The sequence below is a fragment of the Cottoperca gobio genome, chromosome 10, assembly GCF_900634415.1.
Source record: "Cottoperca gobio chromosome 10, fCotGob3.1, whole genome shotgun sequence".
Classification (NCBI taxonomy): Eukaryota; Metazoa; Chordata; class Actinopteri; order Perciformes; family Bovichtidae; genus Cottoperca; species Cottoperca gobio.
In genome coordinates, this window is record NC_041364.1 from 2,239,955 (window position 1) to 2,260,840 (window position 20,886).

At 39.8% G+C, this 20,886-nt stretch overlaps 2 protein-coding genes across 2 annotated transcripts in view; both read right to left on the reverse strand.

Moving 5' to 3' along the window:
• LOC115014406 (signal recognition particle subunit SRP72-like) overlaps positions 1-20,886 on the reverse strand; it is a 74,078-nt gene that overhangs the window by 42,268 nt on the left and 10,924 nt on the right. The gene's annotated exons all lie outside the window — the stretch shown is intronic.
• Positions 18,107-20,763, reverse strand: LOC115014409 (ADP-ribosylation factor-like protein 9). Its single transcript, XM_029441231.1, is given in 7 exon segments — positions 18,107-18,312; positions 18,884-18,913; positions 18,915-18,956; positions 18,958-19,061; positions 19,184-19,361; positions 20,422-20,490; positions 20,492-20,763. Coding segments are annotated over 7 exon segments (741 nt in total). The 5' UTR covers positions 20,633-20,763; the 3' UTR covers positions 18,107-18,135.

Here is a 20,886-nt window from a genome sequence, read left to right on the forward strand (position 1 = left end):
GATTCAGTCATACATTTTCATCTGGCTAATCAATGGCAAGATCAATATATATTTTTAATCCAAAGGTCTGGCTTGCTTGTACCAAGAAAACACAGGTCAGGTGATAATGGAACATGTATCGGTGAGCACAGGTGCAGTCTGCATTGGTTCAACAGCTCACTGAACCCACTAGTGGCTTTTCAGACTGTGGGGAAGTGGGGAGGCCACAGAGAGGCGGGGAGTGTGTATGGATACACACATATTCAACATTTATAGGTTACACTGTGACTGTTAAATACTCTACAGACCTCTCTATGTTTTAACATATATGCTAAGATTCAAGTGAGATGCTGTGGTGTTGGTCTATCAACAAACCTGCTCATCTCTGGAGAAACGCTCAAATCTGCATCTGCTTTACTAATGTCGGGTTTTGCGGTTTGTACGAGTTTGGTACCCGTGGTAATTCTCGCAATGTGCCATCAATTATTCGGGATATGAAAATACAACCGCTGGTATCCTGATTATTAATTTGTTTATACACAAAGTTTTGTTTTGTGGGAACCCCCAACCTTAAAGTTCAAACTGCCCCTACAGTATGTGGAAAGGCAAAATTATGTTTTGGTTATATTGTTCCAGAATTGTTGCATTTGCAGGACGACCTCCTGTTTTTTTTTCACAGAAAAGAACTGCAAAACAAACTCTCAGAGACAGAGATGTACGTGTGTGTGAGAATATGGGAATACTGGGCGACACCAGCTCAGGTTACAGGAGAAATGGGGGAATGATTGCAGCTGAACGTTATATAATATGACATTTTCAAATAAACAGATCTGCATTTTGCTACTCTCCATCACTGATTGCTAAAACACAATTGTGATTCAAAATACAGCCAGTTCATGGAAGCTGTTACAGTTGCTGCTCCAAACACACAATGTTTGATTGGTCTCTCTCAGGAAACATGTGTTGGCTGACAGACGGGGATGTGATTCACATTACTGTTCCTGTCTGTTTGTACAGAACATAACAAAGAGCATCTACATCCACGAGGGCTGAGCAGGAGAAGAAAAGAGCGCCACCTACTGAAACTCTTCATCAATACACAATTCAAAACGTTAGCACTACTGTTTGATTGACAGGTGATATCTTGGAAGTGCAACATCACAGTAATGAGTGCAAAGCCGGATGGAAAACAGCAGAATTGAATTTACAGATGATCTTTTGGCAGTTTGTTGATAATCGGAATAATAATACTCACGTTCTGACTCCATGACAAGGACAGAAAGATTTCCCCAACTGTTTCCATTCACATGCCAAAGAACGAGTCATGTACACAGCAGTGAAGCTGATGAAAAGAACATGTTTGCACAGTATTTTGTAGGTTAATCCAAACTGGTTGCACACTGACATTGAGACCAAACAATTAAAACTCCACTATTCAGTTTGTTTAATTGTTCTGTGCGGAGGATTTGATTTGCAATCACAATCATGAATCACTGACACACTCGGGTGGCGCTAAATCAAAGTCAGAGATCAGGAACTCACCTCACAACTCTTTGAAAAGGGAAAGAGTTGTTGTAAAAGGGAGATTATTTAAAAAATTCATAATTAACCCAAAATGTCTGACAAATGCAATTTAGAAACATCACTACACATTCCCCGAGGCCGCTTGTCTCCATGTCTCTACATTAGGGTGACAACTCTTTCACGTGCACATTTCATACGGCAAACATTTCTGTCTAAGTGTGTAATTCATTCCTCAGGTGACGTAACTGCAAAAGCAGTTATATAGAAGCCTCCCTGGACAAAGGCAGGAGTCCGGAAACAATGAAATGAACGGAGCCAACAGGCCATAATGAGAAAAACAGTGCTTTACCTAATCCAAAAACTAATTCAGCTGCGTTGTAAACCTGGTGATGAGAATAATTGCTGCAATAGTGAACATGCCTGCTCTGATTTCTGGGCAGAAAGATGACTTGGTTGCCGGATGGAGCGAGCGGAGGTGTGCATTTAAGAGAGAGAGAGAGAGAACGTGCGAAATGAACGGGAGTGAGAGTGATAATTCATCCAGGGTGGCCTTTTCCATCACTCTTAAACTCTTTTTTCCATCAGAGACAATGTGTGAAACCAGTAGAAAACTTTCCAAATCTTTTATAACTCTTGGAGCAAAGCTGGAGAACAGATGAATTTCACCGTTATTATGGAATAAATTGCAGTCTGGAAGGTTCCAAAACGTAAAGATCTCATGTGGTGCAATCCGTGACGAACAAAAAAAAGTCAAACAATATCCCGTCTTTCAGCGGCTTTCATATGAAAAATAGTAACAGAATCTTTTGAAGCTGGACCAGATGACAGCTTATGGATTTCACGTCTCTTTCCCCCTTGAACGCAAATAGCTTTATTTCACGATAACGCTTGATGGATGTTGCAAATCAAATTTTGGTTCTTGGGGTTTCTGGCACACTGAAACATGTGTGAAGTCTTTGTAACGCCCGGAAAGGCCAATGTGGGGTGACCCTTGAAGTGAGAACAAAAACTATTGGCGGAGGTTAACATATCGATGTAGACGTTGTATAACTTTTATTTTTAACTGTATATTTGCTGAGCTATTAATTCATTTTGGCTACAATCTAAAGAACAACGTTGCCGATCTATATACGGCGACTATCATTTTCTTATTGTCAACAAATCCCATGAAAAGACCCAAACCAACAATGCATTAGTGTCTCCAACATGTTAAAGTACAAACACTTGTTCCCAAGACGTTTAAAGAGCCACATCAAAACACCAATAAAAGTTCAAATACAACTCAGACAATTTGATGGCTGAAGCCAAACTGTCGTAAAAAATTTCATTATAAATCTGTGACTTTATTCAATAAAGAAAAGTCCTGACCTTATTTCTATAAGCCCCTTGTTTTTAACAACTGGATGTGTAACAAATATAGTTTCAGTTTTAAAAAGGGAGACATCATTTCTTAAAGCCGTAGGGCACCTAGTTTCTCACAACTGTTACTAACACACATGTAAACAGTGAAGTTGTTTGGGGATTACTTTCATTTTGAGAATTGTGGAACAACAATGGAGCTCGATGGAACAGAGGGAAGACGATATGTCAGGCTTTGATACAAGTCTTGTTAGCAGGATCCATTTATTGTTGGCTTTAGGTCATTAGCAAAATATATAGAATATCACCATCCTTAGCCTTTAAGTCTGCAGGATGCAGTATAATGTATATTCAAAGGACTTACACTACGGTGTTTGTGCAACCATGATTGGCCAGAGTTAATGAAGCCGTAATGTGATGGAAAGAAAACACAGTGTGGCACCGTGTGCAACCTGTATTTCCAGACTGTGAATGCAGACCAACAGCTGCTACTTCCCTTACCAGAGAAGAATAATAAATACTATTCTTTGTTGCCTCTACAGCATGTAATAAACCATGCAGGTTAATATTTAGCCTCGCAGGACAGCCAAGAGTATGGAAACAATTAATGGAATAAATGAGCATAAGGCTTAAATACATGTCATGTGTTTTAATTCTCTAATGTGTAAACGATAGGTTGTGTTATTGCAGTGCTAAAAGCAAGAGCCAGTCAGTATTTTTATAAGAAAGAAGTGCTAAAGTGTTTATTACAAACCACATTAGATAAAGATTTCTTTTCTTTTAGAGATAGTTCCTTTTGATGCCACAATTCACAAGCTTTGATAACATTTCCTTCAACTTCCACACTGGACTTTCTATTCCATGTGTCTATTCATCATCAAACCACATTGGCCAATGGTTCAAAACAAGACAGTGAATGCATCATGGACGGAGAAGAAAGGAAGGAAGAATGAAAGGAAAATATGAGGCGTTACTCTCATTTTATACGGAGGTTTTTGAGCACAGAAATCAACTTCAGTGTCCAAAAAGTCACTTCAAATGAGGCACAACATTCATAAAAGCAGTAATACTGCCCATTAGTTTAGAAATGTTACGATTCTCGTGTTCTGAGGTTTTATTAATGCTTGCCAAAATATACCAATTTATCCTGAAATGTCCAAGATCTCGTGGACTATTTTTACTCTCCCTCTCTGGGAGTGCAGACCTCCAGACCAACGTAATTGAGCAATTTCTTTTCAGTTGAGGAAATTATTCTTTCTTCTCTCTCTTAAGAATTGGCCCTTTTTTGCATTTATTTAGTTAAACTGACCCCTGCGGTTGACGATTCAAGATTCTGTGATCCCTCCGTTTTTATCTGAACTTCCTGCAAAAATACACAGCACGGAGGGTCTTCCTGTATTTCCCCTTCGGTAAAACAGAAAGGAGCCGGAGTCAGTGCAGCGTTGACCTGAATGCATTCACAGAATTCTCTCAAATTGCACAGCGAGACAGGCCTGACGGCTGTGTGGCCCTCTCGCTGGCCCTCTGACCAGTGAAGTTTGTGTATTCTGGGCCGCAGCGCTGTCCCTAGTCCAGCCGGTGTCAAGGCTTGGCTAGACAAAGTAGACAAAACTGGTTCAGCCTCCAAAGGAAAAGCACGACCAAGATCAACAAACAGACCCAAATACGCAGGAGGAAGGCAAAATAAGCACGACACGGATGGCGTTCGCAGCCTGTTGCAGGAGGGTTGGATCAGCCTTGGAGGTAATCCCGGGCTGCTGCTTCGGAAATTGATTGGCTAAGAAAAACAGGTCCAGAGTGGGTGAAGCATTTGGGTGATAGTTTATCTAAGAAATGGCTGTAAGCCGACATTATGATAATTAGATCAGCATGTTTTCCATGATTACTATGAAACGAGACACCTCGTATATTGGCCCCAAAGGCAAAGTGACAACAGCAGATCCTTGTCTGTTTTAAACAGGAGACTTACAAAGGGGTTGATCTTTTAAAGCACCGACTCCCAATCTTTTTGCCTTGTGACCGTTTATAGCTAAGAAATACTCACTTGTAATACCTGGTCACACATTGTATATGAGTGTTTCAATGTTTCCCTCACACAGTTTACTTTCAATGGTTTCCAGAGTCTTGATGAGATAATACTTTTCAGCATTTTGCAGGATTTGAGAAAAGCGAGAATAAATAAAAAATGATTGTGTCTAGCAGAAATGCTGTTAGCTGGTTGGTTGGTATGGTTGGTTGGTATGGTTGGTTAGCTGGTTGGTTGGCTGGTTGGTTGGTATGGTTTGTTAGCTGGTTGGTTGGCTGGTTGGTTGGTATGGTTGGTTGGTTAGCTGGTTGGTTGGGAGGTTGGTTGGTATGGTTTGTTAGCTGGTTGGTTGGCTGGTTGGTTGGTATAGTTGGTTGGTTGGTATGGTCGGTTGGTTGGTTGGTATGGTCGTCCACCACTTGGGTCCAGACTGAAATACCTCAGCAGCTACTGGGTGTATCGCCTTAAAATTGTGTACAGACTAATATGGTCCCAAAAAGATGGGTCCAATGACTTTGGCGATCCCCTTACTTTTCTTCTAGTGCCACCAGCAGTCAAAGTTTTAATTTCTCCATTGAAATATCTCATTATCATTATTATTATTTGGTGCAGACATCTATGGATGCTAGATGTTGTATCCTTGTGTCTTTGGTGATCCATGAGGTTGATATGTGTGGTTTTGAGTGAACTGCACTGCCACAAGATTTGGTCAGAAATCATGTCTTGTCAACATTTAAACATCTGGCAGCCATTCAACAACCATGTCAAGAATTGCAAGTTGGATAATACATTTTGAACATATTTCTGACAACACATACATACATACGCAGTTCTCCCTTTTAAAGTCTTCTTATCTATTGAAATGTGATCTTGCTTCTTCTTCGTGACCCCTTAGATTGAAAACCACTGTTCTAAACTCTGATGAAAACCATTTGAAGGGCACTTATCAGTTCATTTTAATGGTGCAAAAATATTCCTACTTTAAATATCTTGCTTTAAATGGCACTTGTGGGTCAATGATAAAAATAAAAGGCACTCATACTGTGTGCAATTTTAAAGGCATATCTTACACAGAGAAAAAGACGTGAAGGATTTGGACCCGGAAACCCTTTTCGGATGTGCCTTCCAGTTCTGTAAGTAGTTTTTAGTGTTTGTGGTTTCAGGGTCTTTACGGTGCAGGAGGCCACCTCGGATAACCTTTATAAAAAAACAGCAAACATGAGCGAGGGAAGGACTTGTCTGGGTTAAAACAAAATCATGCTTTGTAGTTTTGTAAGACATACAGTAGAGCAGTAGGCCATGACTTTGAATGCTATCATAACATTTATCAAAAGTAGCCAAAAGATTTAATCATAATAGGATTAAGTTTGTGGTGTTTTCTTGCCGCCGACTATTCATCATATGTTCTTTCTCTCACTATTCCTCTCTGTTCTCTCAGTCTCTTGATGGCGACAAAAAGAAACTCCGCAGCGACCACTTTCCCTCTCTACTGTTGTGCGGTCTCTACAGCAACAGTGACCTTTGACCCCTCCAGGAAGAAGGGCACGTTTGAGCTATGGCTGGAGTAACTTAGTAGGTCCATTTCAGCGCAGTTCAACCCTAAACAAATAACTCAAGGCCTGTATTCTTTGAACCTCCCAGCTCCCCAGATTTCCAAGGTTAACACCACTCCTGCTTTGGAGAGTGATCTATAGTTTCATGCTTTGCCGTTTCTATCGCGCCCTCTGCCCCCGTGGTCACACGGGGTCACTTCAGTCGACCAAGCGAAACCTTGAGCGGTAACAAGAGTGTAATTTCCCTAGCTGAAAACCTAATGGTTACACACACTTAATAAAAAGGATACTCAAATAACTCTTTGGTCGGAGACCTGGTGTAAGAATCGAGTCAAACTAAAGGTCGTGGTCTGGATTTTGTTGAATCTGATCTGCAAAGATTTAGAAATCACAAATGTTGAATGAATGGGAGTCATGGGGGCAGCTGTGATACACCTCATAACCCTTGGATATGTCACCGTCAATCAACATCAATCAGCAGAACTTTGTTTTATGGTAGATGATGATGATTTTCAACTATTGTCAGCGTTGCCAATCTAAAGAGCCTCCATATATTGTGTATGCTGAAATGTAATTTGGAGTCCTGGCAGGAAATATCCTCCATAGAGCCATGAATGTGTAGATGACTTGCGAAGACAGCGAACCTGCTCAATCTGCTCCGTGGTCTCTCTCTCCCAAGGTCATTTATAATTTTTATTGGCTATACTTTAATACTTCAGTTTACAAATGAAGGGCTTCATTCCAAAATACAGTTCTTCCACTTTGGAAAGTATTAATGTGTGTGTTATTAAATATGCTGTGAATGAAAAGTTAGCAATTTCTGAAGCAGGAACTTGAGTTACTGACTGTCTTCTGACAGAATACAATCCTTAATTGGTTTTAATTTTGTGCCAACAATGACTCCACTGGAAAAGGTGTGAGTTATTTGAAACAATGGATGTTTTATTTTAAAACTAAATATAATCAGTCCTCTTTGGTGTTTCAAGCCAATCTTCAGTCAGTGCATGAAGAACTTAGACCTGGCAGTACCAGCTGTTACAAGTGTTTTCCATGACTGCAGCAGATGATTTGATATACAGTAGAAGGTTCTTTATTTGTACAAATTTCTCTTGTCATCCGTTACAGTTGAAGCCTAATTTCAGAAGGAGTAAAGAAAGTGGAGCTCTTCCCTTCAGATCTTTGGCACAGCTTGCATTTGACTTGAATGATAAAGTCACATCTTTACAATAAGTGGATGCAAACGACTGTAAAATACTGCTTGTCATTTACATTTTTGCACAAGGGCCATAAAGGGAGTTTTTAAGTCCAGAAATCTGAGCACCTTGCCAAGAGTCCAGTACTGATAGCCCTGGCAGGTATCATAAAGCCATTAGGTGCTATGCAACAGTGAAAATATTTCTTATTGCATCTTAATATCCAGGGAGGGAAGATAACATTCACACTGTATCTGTTATCTGCACATCTCATGTTTTACAGGACCATCCTTGATGTGTGTGGGAAAGCAGTAGCCAAGTTCATGGAAAAGTGTGAACCTATTAAATTCATAACCAACATTTCCAAAACACAGCGATACTTAAGTGTCAGCTAATAAATATAAACGAGGATGCCCTATCAGATAGAGTCGCTGCTTTACAGCTTCTCTATCAGCACTAACATGCAACACTTGGATTGGATTACAATGAGGATAATGTGTTTTGGCTCTTCTTGTAGGATATGATACAAGAATGGGAGTGATTTTGGTGGGAAGCGAAGTCAGGGATATAATAAATAGCCCCAAAACTTCTAAGCTTATCAAAAATCTGAGCAGCTGTGGTTGGAGGACAGGGAAGCTGCGCTTTGGGCCCATTGATGGTCACTCCATCTTGCCAACGGTGGTTATGAGGATAAAATGCAGCTGCTTCCTTTACAGTTTGAGACGGTGAAGACTTACTGGATGGACATGAACTGGCTTGTGTGAGGTCCCGAGGGGGAAAAGAGACCCAAACCACAGCTGCAGGGCAACAAGCCATAAAAGACCCACGTCTCTTCACTTCCTCGCTTGCCTCTACGCCCGTTTCCTGTCTGAGCAGGGATGTTATACAGCTGATAATGACACGTAAAATAATAGCTGCGCAGATGATGAAAACATTTGACCTCCGACCTCAGGGGGATTTACATCCGACCTCAGTAGTGCGGAAAGAGAAGCTGCAGCCGAATCAATGCCTTCCCGTCTTGTTGTGTGGCCTCAGGAAAGCGTGAAAGGAGGCTGATTTCTGCAGCCTTGATTCAGGATGAGAGAGGAGCTGTGGTCACAACTCAATCTGTCCCATATGGGGATGATATGAAGCTCAAGGGATGAGTAGACTGAGGGGATCTGTTTGTGCGGGTGTGTCTCGCCAGACAGGACTCTGGCAGCTCAGTCATGCTACAGTGGAGGGGAATGTAGTGTGATAGTCCATTTATAATAAACTCATTATAATAGCTAACTTGTTTATCAGCATTTCATGTATTGTCCAAGAGCCCTGAAGAGTAGGTGTCTGGGTGGTACGTTGGTGGTTTCTACATGTAGACGACTCTAACTGAAAACTAGACCCTGGTGTTAACACTAATACTGTATACTAGTGTTGTCGACATATTTGAATTTCTAATTACAATAAAATACCTTGAACATATATATGGATAATCAATACCTTTTTTTGAGACAAAAGGGAAGAATTGACACCACAATTGAGGGAAAGATGAAAGGACAAATATAACAACGCTATAACGTGACTACGATTACTTCTCTGGTCTTGGCTCGCTGCAGAGAAGAGCAGAATGGACATCGCATTGGTGTTTGTGTCAACTCTAGAGAGAAGAGCGAGCAGAGCAGCTACAGGTGTATCGATAGTGCTGAAGATTTGTATTTAAACCGTTTCAGATATTCAGAATCGTTTTGTATCAAAAAATCGATATTTTTGACAAAAACTAATGTAGACCTGATTGATTTCGTTTTAGAACGTTAGCTTGTTTGGCCACTAACAGTACAGACAGGTCAGCAAATAAAGGCTAAATTATAATATTGTACATCTAACTCCCAGCCCCCAATAAAGTGTCTCGATCCACCAACTGTTAACATGAACATCATGTATGATAAATATTAGTTAATTAGCTAACAAATGAACTAAAATCAAAGTGCAACTTCTACAACAAGTTATCAATGAGGATTCAAGAGTTTCAGACAAACCTTATATCACAATAACTCATATTGGAAACACATGACACATGTCTATTTACGTAAAATAATAATTGAACCTTTGGGAAATATACTTGCTTGCTTTTCTAAAGCTAGCAAATAATTTGTCTGCAAATTAAGTGCATTAAGATTGGAAACAGAGAGAAACAGCTAACCTGAATCTGATTAACTAATTAACATGTTGTATCTTGTTTATTAACTTTGCAGGCAAACTCATCACAACTGAAATTCATGGTTTTAGTAATAGTTACGTAGTGTATACTACTGTCTGTCTTCAGATTAAACAAACAAGATATAAAGTGTTAATAAGTGAGTTTTAGAGATTTAGCTAGCTGTTTGCCCCTGCTTACATTCTTTATGCTAAGCTAAGCTAATGGCCTCCAGGCTCCAGCTCCACACTTATAGCACAGACCGCATTGAATGACTAACTCTTGGAAAGAAAGTGTGTTTTCCAATATGTTTAACGATTTCTCCGACAACAGTGATGAACTGAACTACATCATAACAGACTTTTTTAGTAGCAGCCGTTTGGTTGCTTCAGGCAATGATTAGCTGGTGTTGTGTGCATGCTACGTGTCCATGGTGGGTTTCAACAGATTCTAACCAGATTTATTTTTTCCAATGCACACACATGTTGTTGTTTACTTTACAGTAAACTGGTTCCACTCATGACAAGGACGGCTCAGAATATTCTTCCACTATCAGAAAGTTAAAGAGACAAACAAACATGCTGAAAATATGTGAAAATAATGAGCCCGAAGATGGAAAGACAGACAGAGAACTTTATTAATCCTTGTGGGAATTAGGGAAACTCTGCTGTGGTACTATTGGTCTAGCCAGTAGCCTGTAGTTTCAATCTGCACAACAGCCAATCCATCAGATGACATGTTGAAGTGCGAGGCTTTTAGTGAGACAATGAAGCCCTCCCTGCTGACGTCTTCACAGGAACACAAGCCAAATGCCTAAAATGCATTTATACAATGTAAACTAAGAAGGCTGAGAAATGTATGTATAGTAAACTTTACAGGATGAAGTTTCCTTCTGGAAATATACTGGCCTTTCAGACTACAGGAAGCCTGCATTGCTCTATGATTGAGGCCCTGCTACAAGTCCCAGCAGACACCTGTATCATCTAACTCCTAAAGTACGAAGAATAAGGGACTGCTACAGGGAGAGAGGTTAATATGTTGCAGCTGGGATTAACCTTTACTTTTATATATATTATTATGTTCCCTATCACTGCATGGAAAACTACATTTTTCTGTCCTTTGATGGATGTGGGTTCGAATACATGTAGGAAGGATCTCCAACAGCTGAGTTGACTGGAAACGGTTTGTAATGAGTGTCAAATGAGCCATTTAGCATTATCATTGGAAGTAACACTGTGTAATTACCTCATTCACACATGGACACCATAACATTTTGAAAAAGACCAGTGACTGTCTGTTAATGTGTGTGGTTTTGTGCATTTAGTGGAAATATGACTCAGTGCCTTTGAACCCAAACACTTGCTAATGAATTCTCAACAATACATCATTATATACCACACGTGTGTATCTGCCTTTGTATCTGTGCAGCTGTGTTTATAGCACTCCAGAGCTCTTATAGCTAAAATAAATTTGGCGCTCTTTCAAGTCCAGGAACGAAAATGAATCGATGCTATATGATCATCCTCAATGTCAAAGTTCACTATCCAGGCTCTGAGTTCGTGCTCATCAGAAGTCCTTGGACCACATCAGCTCTGAAGTCTACAAGTTCAACATCGTCTTTGGTTGGTTGGTTGTGATGACATTTTGTACAAACATTAGTGTTCTCCAGTGGAGGAACCTCAATGACTTTGGTGATCCGCTGAAGTTCCCTGAAGCGCCACGATGAGGTTCACAATTGCGGTGGAAGCAACTACAAGATGGATTGTCATGACATTGGTGCAGAAATGACGGACAGACTTTTCCTTTAACACCATCATCAGGTCAAAAAACTGACGGTAAATAACAATTGTTAGCATACAATAAAACAGTTATTATTATTAGCGATCTAGAACTCAAGCTAACAATGAAAGCTTTACCTAGTAGTGTGAGGGTACCGCCACACCTTGAGGTGGAAGGGAGTCTTTTGTTTATTGTTTCGATTACAGGCCGAATGTAGCTCGCTTGCTAGCTAGCAAAGCAAACTCAAGTATACAACATCTAGTGATAAACTGGCATCACGACTGACCACCATTTATAGCGCTTTGGCACTACAGTTAATATTTAACCAATTTGTGAAAAAAAGGATAACTTTGACAGATGGACTCTCTCAATATCCAAACACTGCTGGTTGATGATGCAATTCCTGTGTCAAAAAAGTTGAATTCATCTTTAGCTTAATTTCAGCACTTTGTTGCTGTCAGAAAATCCTCTGATTGTAATGCATATTGGTGAAATTGGACCCTGCAGTGGGTACAGACTATGGACAGGTTAACTTTTTCTAAAAACAAGGATTACATTTTTCATTACAGTTTACATTACAGTTTTTTGCAGAAAGATACATTAAACCACGCTCAAATTGAAGAGAAAACACTTAGCAGCTCTTATGAGATATTTCATATTCCATCAAAACCTCAACTGTCCAATTTAAGAAGACGGTTGAAGATTTATTTTAGGGATGCTAACACCTAGCTTGAGGCAGAAATCCCCATCCCCAGTAATGTCTGGGGAGGTCTTTTAGAGAGAGACGGTGAAACCTTTCCTGATTTCCTGAAGACAAACAAGTCAGCCTCGCAGAATCCTGTTTAATAGTCAACCCCCTGCATTGGGCATCACTCTGCAATTACACCCTGAAGAAGACCCTTTACTTTGCACCAATGGAACCAAACGCTTAAAACATTTTAGGAATAACGTCCCCGTCTAATAATGGATGGCTCACTGAGGTTGGAGTCCTGGCAAAGTGTCTGTTTGATTTGGACAGCCACTCTAAGCATCTTTCCAGGCTTAGTTTTTCCCAACGTCCCGTTCGCTCATTTCACTTCTTTTTGTATATTAGTTCAGCTCTCTTTGCCTTTGATGTTTATAATGCACGGTCACAGTCATAGCGGGGACAATACAACCATGTGGTGCTAAAAGCGGACAAATAGAGCTGGAAGTAGTTTAATCACCAAATCAGTGAATGAGTTGAGTGTAAGATATTTTTATGATTCAGGGTTTTATTTTGGAAAAGCTGTAAAAATGGGGACGCAACATGGAAGAACTCATGGTTGATATTATGTTTTTTTTAATGTTATGGTGGTTAAGATGTGCTATCTGATCTGAATTCACCATGGTTTGATATAGATGTGAAAACTGATACGAGAAGGAATGTCAATTTCTCTGCTAAGGAATATTTCTGCCGCCATGACGCATTAAAACATAAAAGTAAGCACGGTCTGTTCCAGTCATCTCTGCGTTACCTACAGGTGAACCTGAGTTTACGGCCAACATGAACAAACAAAGACAATTATGTTTTATGGTATCGGCATTGAGAGTAGACCTGTTAACATAAATAAAAAACTTCTGGGAGGAGAAATATCTGTAAAGCAGACTGAATCCTGCACACTGATTGTTGTAAGCCCTTTGCGGCTGCAATCACGAGGAGCCCCAGAGCAACAACTCAAGCTCAAGTACAACTCCAGAATCATCCGTGAGATCTGGAATAAAAACACATTTTCTGTCAATAGGCCATAGACTCTAGTTAATCGCATTATTGACAGGCTGCATTCAGTGTTTATCAGTTTATAGGATAGATTATGGCCTCCAGCGGCGAGCTTGTCCTGCTCCACAGATCTATAAAGACGAACTGATCTAAACAAAGCTGATCAAGCCACATTGAGCAAAAGGATTTAGTGACTACGTCTTCAAACTTAAAGTGATGCAAGACTTTGTTACGTCTCTAAATTTCTGTACGACATCGAAAGCTAGATTTGACCCGATTCCGATCACTTGACGAAGGGAATGAACAGACGAGCAGATTCAGAGTTCTGCAACATTCTTGTTACCTGATCAACACTCTTGGGATCTGCACAGGAGGAGAATTTGAAAGCTTGTAAATCCCTGGATGTGCACAGGTAGATAACTAACTCAGGTTGAGGTTGATATAAGTAGCGTTGCCAATCGTTCCCCTATTTTCTGTATTTTTCAGAATCATGTCAGTGTAGGTCCAACATAGATTGTGAAATCAGGTCCATTACGGAGAAATTGTACGATATAGAATGAAACAACCTCAGCCTGACCCCGCCCATTTTGAAATGCGCCGTGTGATATGCATGTTGTCAAACAAAGAAGAAAAGACACACATACAAGAATATACGAGCAAATAAAAAAGATCACAAAGGCAATGTAAACTGAACACACAAGATTACACTAATCTTGTATTTTCTTGTCTACCGACAGGATTTCAATGATCAGAAGATGTTTTTCTCTTCTAACACACCATCTTGGCGTAAAGACACCAGTTTTTTGTGTGGTTGGCTAACTCCTGAAGTTAACGTTGATGCAGCTGATAAAACCTCCAAGGAGCAGCAGTGATCCTGCCCTTGATAGAGTTGGACGCAGAGATCATAGTGACGGGACATTGAATTTTGTGTAAAACTGTCATTGTCACAATGACACACTCTCAAATCCTTGACATAAATCATCCAATTCTATATGCATTATTAGATCATGGTTTAGGAATTACACGAATAAATGCTAAACAGTTAACTTTCACATAAATGCTCATATTGCTGCGCATCAGCAGACGTTTCACCACATGAAGCCCCCTCTGGATTTTCCCCATTTATCCAGCCCGACAGCACTTGGTTTCATCTACAAACTCAGAGACAGGAGACGGATCATCACTCATCCAAAACGCTGTGTGCAAAAGAAACAGTAGTACAAATCAGCTCATGAGTATTAGACGTCTCGGATCCACATGTGAGGCATGGGGATATGCTGTCCTTGGAAAAAGCAGCTTTCCGGCACTTCTGCGAGCCAATATGCCCTTTATTTAGCCGCCAGAGCTAATCACCACATTCAGCCAGAATCAGCAGGGTGTGCTCTGGCATTTATTTACAGTCGAGTCCACAGCCAGGACATATCATCCAGGATACAGTAATTCAACAAGCCTGGTCTCCAGTACAGAGTCAGTCCCTCAACTGCCACATTCATTGCTACAATTATGCTGTTACTTGGGATGAAGCTAAAACATTAGCTCACTGTGAATCAAGCCACCTATCTTGTGATTGTGACTGTCTGGAGTGCCACTGTGAAATTACCTCGTAAAAGTCACATGGAGGCGCTAATTATACTGGCACAGAGGGACTTTGCTGTTTTCTCCACCCTATGACCAATTTCAACATCTTAATTTGATACTCAACGTAATACAATAATTTAGTCTCGCTGTACATGCAGAACAGCTGGAAATCCCGAAACGGCAATTTACTGTACATATCAGATCGGGATCAGATTACACTTTTCTAAATAATGTTCTTTACCTTCTTCTAAATCTTAATAAAGCAGCAGATGTGTGAAGGTCACTGGTTCAAACGGTGCCAGAGAAGATGTCAAGCAAAGAAAATCTTATGTAATTGGAGTTTGGATGTAAGTAAACTGAAAAAATAAATAAAACAAACACTCGAGAACATTCCTGAGCTGGCAGTACGTCAAAATGAGCTTAAATATATACAGACGACTACCACTGTATATTCACATTTGTCTTCTGGACACAGTGAAGCGAGTCACAGTGGATACAAATGCAACTATATATACTCAGAGAAGTGGAATAACAAATTGTGAGATTCACATTGACATGGCTTTGCAGCTGCAGGTAGAATGGATTCAGCTTACACGGGCCAAAGGCGTCCAAGTACATAAACATAAGACCTGGAGCCGCACCAAACAGGCCTCAGAGCTGCTTGTTTTGCCGCATTGGCAATTTCTGATTCCAAAAGGAAACGTTGCCATTACAAGGCAAGTGGGCAATGAAAATTCAATCAAGGTTCCACACCTATGTTGCTACACAGCAGTGGAGGGAAACAAACCTTCTTTTTTTTCAGAAACATGGCTCCAGTTACCGTTTGGAAGGAAAGCACGGTATTCCATACCCAATTATGTGAACACATCAACACATAGCTGAAATTATAGATTTCATCTTGTGGTTCCCTACAATGTGGTTCCATGTGGTCTCATTTGAATATGTCATGTTTATGGTTAGTAACTGAGAGATGTTAATAAATAAACAAAACCATTGTTGAGCTTGACAACGTTGACAAATGTGCTATTGTTCAAGATGTCTTTTTGTTAAGAAACCTTTGGTTTGGGGAATATTAGCCATGGAATAATATAACTGCACTGAATAATCACAACTTCTGTCATTGAGCTGAAGCAGACAATGAAATTCTCTCCTCTGGCTGAATTACAATCCAATTGTTTCAATTTATGTGTGCGTCTAAATTGTCAGAAAGGGAACACATGGTGTTTTTACTGGACATTTTTGTTCCAAGCCAAACATTTCTTTCTGGTATTTAGAAAAGACTGCGAATAATACAAACTCGACTTTCTCTGATATGAATGAAGCCCCACGAAGGACACAAGCACTCTCTGACACTGAGTGGTTGTTACTTTGGGTTTACACATGATTTGTTATTGTACTTTCAGGTACATTAAAAAGGGAGTAGGTTGGAAATGGCAAAATTGGACTTAGACTTAAATAGTAACACATCATCTTCATAAAGTTGATTGTTGAAAAGGATTAGCAAATGAGGTTTGAGCTGAAAGACGCTAAAAATGCTCAGACACTAAAGGAAAGGCACCTAGTCAATGTTGATATAAAAATATTATATATATATATATATATATATATATATATATTAGATTCTTGCAGCTTTAAGTAAGTTACATGTTAATAAACTTGTATCTATTTAATATTATATTTATGAAATGTAGGATTTTTCTGATATATATATATATATATATATTATAAATATATTATATAGTATATATTTCATGTTTCCGTGTTGTTCTATGAAATGCCTTTGTGTATGCGTTGTACGTGCTGTACCTGAATGCATCATGAGTTCAATTCTCACAGCTACAATAAAATCACACCAATCAAGTCAGTGAAAACTATTTATTTAAGTGTAAAAAGGAAAGAACTGTGTTAGACATACTGTTCACACAATACTGTTCACACAATACTGGATGTGGGACATGCTTTGGTATTGGAAAACAACTCTGAAAATCTGGATGAATTAAAAAAAGAAAGTGTTCTTTAAAACCTTTACATTCTTTTCTTTTTTAAAAGGTACACATGAAGACTTTGCACACAACAATGTAGTTCCCCTTTATCCCAAAGTTAACGAACAGTGAATTAAACAGATTTCACCAAATAAACAAGGATTAAGACGAACTAACAAGGAACAAGCAGCAAAAACACAAAGCTAAAAGTAAACTCCCCTTTAAGATAAACACTTATCAAAGTACGTACTGACCTGGGTCATAAAAGCAATACTGTTTTTAAAGCTGTAATATAACACACTCCTGCAGGTATAAAGTTATTGGCTGTGCGTCTGATCACTCAGTATGATGCAAAGACAGCTGAATATTTAAAGCAGCTCTCTCTCGACTCGTTTACGTCAACAGCTGTTTTATTTTGTCCAGAGCATTTGATTTATTGATTTCTGTGTGGATGTAAAGCCAGTATTTCAACAATATATAAAAACAATTCTCTAAAATACATTCCCCACCCGAGCTGTAAGTAGTTGTGCCGTCACATTTTAATTAGTTGAAATCTGAACGGCACATAAGAACGCTCGTCAACGGATCACAAGTTTAAGATCTTCTTTTTCTTAAAGCTGCGATAGTCGAGTGTGAATGTTTGAAAAGTTTTAAATCCTCAGAGATGTACCATCGCCTCACTTTGTACTTTTAGTTGATGTGATGCGTTTAAATTTTCTCATGAAAATCGTGCCTAGAACAGCTTTAAATATTCTGTGGATCATGACACACGGAGAACCTGCTGCCTGTCGGCTCGTCGCTGGTGATGAAGCTGGTGATGAAGCTGGTGATGAAGCTGGTGATGAAGCTGCTCCCAGCAGCGACACAGAAGGCCTGAGTGACTGTGCAGCCTGAAACAAATCTGCTTTCATCCGGAGCCCATCGGACAGTCGTCTCAAGTGCTCGTTACGTCGGGTAACAGTCTTGTAAAGTGAAACATTCATGGCTTTCATGGAGATAAATCTTTGGTGAAGATTTGAACACAAGTGTGTCCCAGAGTTTTAAATGAAGATGAAAAGATCGAATCTTTTCGTAAACGGTGAAACACAAAAGAGTTTCAGAATCTACTTCTATAATCCCGAATACAAAATACCAAAAACATACAAAAACGTTTGTTTCTCATAAATAAATAAGACTTTCAGACAAACTGCTGTAGTGAAATCATTTCAGGTCATTATCAAAACACAGGATTGAGTGACAACCACCAACAGAGCTTTATCTGCTGTCGCAAACCATCTGGATGATCAGGTCCCGAGCGTCCAGGACGCCGGAGCTGAGCTCTGCCGCGCTCTTCTTCACATGGGTGCCGATGAGGAACAACTTGCGGTCTCCGACCTCGGACAGAGACAGAGCGTCATGGAGGTCGGTGATGCTGCAGGATCCCGGAAGGTCCTGGAAACACGAGTTAAACATGAGACAAGAATCAGACACTTATACCTCAGAGGAAACTCTGGAGTTTAAACTGGATGGAAACGACTTCTGAGTGTTTACGAAGTCAAGCGTCGTCTTTTCCGTTCTCTCATCTCGCACACTTTGACTTTTAGTTTAGTGTTTAAACCTAAATTAAATTTAGAGATTTATATCAGAATTACTACAATGTTGAAATGATGTTAAAATGTGTCGCTTTAAGATCTGAGAGAAAATAAATAAATATAACTGGAAAGGGTAATTAATAAATAAGAAATATAAAAAAGTATTAAAATAGATGCATAAATAAAATAAAAAATCTGAAATTTAAATAGGAAAGTAAACAAATAGGGAATAAATAATAAAAAGGTAAATAAATGAACAGAAATATACATTTAATTCACGTTTATTAATATCTTCTATTACTTATCATTTAATGGCATATTAATATCTGAACACAAAGTCTCTAATTATAACTGTTGGACGTCCTTTGTGGATAAGAGGCTTCCAGGCTTTTGTTGAAATCAATCTGGAGTGTTTGTTCTGTCACGCTCACCTGTTTGTTGGCCAGTACCATTAAAGGCAGGCGGGGGGTCGGAGGCCAGCAGCTCGTGTAAATGCTTCTTAGCGACGGGGGAAAAGCTCAGGGTTGGAGGAGTCGACCACAAAAACCAGCAGCAGCGCCCTGGACATGTACTTCTGCCAGTACGGCCGAAGCTCCTCTTTACCTCCAACTGACAGACAGACAGACGTTAGACTGTGACATCAGAATCAAACTCATGACGGACTCAAAGCAGAAGTGACCGGTCACATTGTCGCTCATCTCTTTTGGGTTCAGATGCAAGTTCAGACTTACTTTCTAGGAACTCGATGTGCAGGTCCTCTCTGTTGATGGAGACGGCGTTGAAGCCCTGCGTCGGATGCATGTCCTGCTTCAAGCAGCCAGTGGACAAACAGTGCAGCAGGCTCGTCTTACCGGCTCCATCCAGACCCAGAACCAGAACTTGTGTCCCCGCGGACTCCACAGGCTTGGACTGCAGCACAGACCAGTACACGTCAGATTAAGGGTGGAAACTATCTGGAAGTTGTGGATACATGAGTTTCTGGACTGATACCATAAATAACCTTTTCCACAAAACCCCTCGACATTTTACCATCAAGAAAATTATCTACAGGTTTCATTTATAATGAAATAGTCACTAATTGTATTGTTACAACAAAAATATTTTATCAATACATTGTTTGATTTATTTAATGCATGATTTAATCCCATCTTTAGTCTTTGATACTATTAAAAAAAGGTGAGATAACTTCCCACACAGTCAATACAAAAAAACTAAATATACAAAATACTGATGTGACACAGACACTGAGTGAACAACTACTGTAATGGAGTGCATTTAAACATAATTTCATTATCAATTTATTTGCAGATTATTTTCTCTATTAACTGATAAGTCTATTGGACAATAGTGAATAATGTCCACCAAGAAAACCAACAAATATTTACATTTGAGAGCCTGGAACTAGTCATTTTATTTTGTTTTTTTTGCATGACGAAATTACTCAAACGATTTCTAAATTAAAATGAGTTTATTACATTTAAATAATGTTGAATGTCCTGTCACTCGCCTAACTAGTTGTTTCCCTTCTAATCTATAATGTCAGTTAATACTACATTTCCCAGAATTCCGCACAGCAACACCCAGAGAACTTGCATGAACTTGTTGCTATAACCCTAAAATAAAAGAGATTTAGATGGTTGAACTGGTAGTTTATACACTCTGGAGGATTTCCCTAATAAAAAGGTAAACTTAAAACACAATATATATAAATATATATTCTACAGCTGCTGAATTCTGGTTTATTTTCGTGTGTATCGTTAGAAATGTCTACTGCACGAGTGTGATAGCTCACATTCCTAAAACTGAACCTTATTTAGGTGAAAAGCAGCTAAATATACACAGTTGTTACTCGTCGTTGTCCTTGTAAGAACATTTTAATGTGACATTGAAGGAAAGTGTATTTTAGAAGTGCATAATACTGCACTCTTCACCAACGGTTTCCAACGGTTTCCACCGGAAGGTGTGTCACCTCTGATGTTTCCGGAGCTTCAGCTGCGACCACCGTTTGTTCCGCTTCTTCCTCTCTTCGCTCCTCTTCGGCCACTTTTACCGTCTTTCTCCGGCCGTGTTTCAGGCTTCTTCTCCCCGGAGGAGGACGCGTAGTTCCAGACAAGATAAGCGACTCCCCCAGCGAGAGCGACGGAGGCGCCGAGGACACCGGCTTCCCTTAGCCCGAACATCGTGCTCAAGCGCCGGGTTTTATTTTCCTTCCTAACTGCCGCTTTTTACCTGTCAGTTTCCGCCATTGTTGGAGTTTAAGTGAATCTTTCACTTTCCATCCACCTCCCCGTTCTCCTCCGTGACTCAACAAGTGGATATAACAGACCGGAAGCCGAGGAGGAACTCCTCCAAACGATGTTTCCGGAAAGAAGTGCGCCGCTTTTTGTTGACGCAGTGTCACAAACTCACCGCGTGGTGGCGCCATTATTCCCAC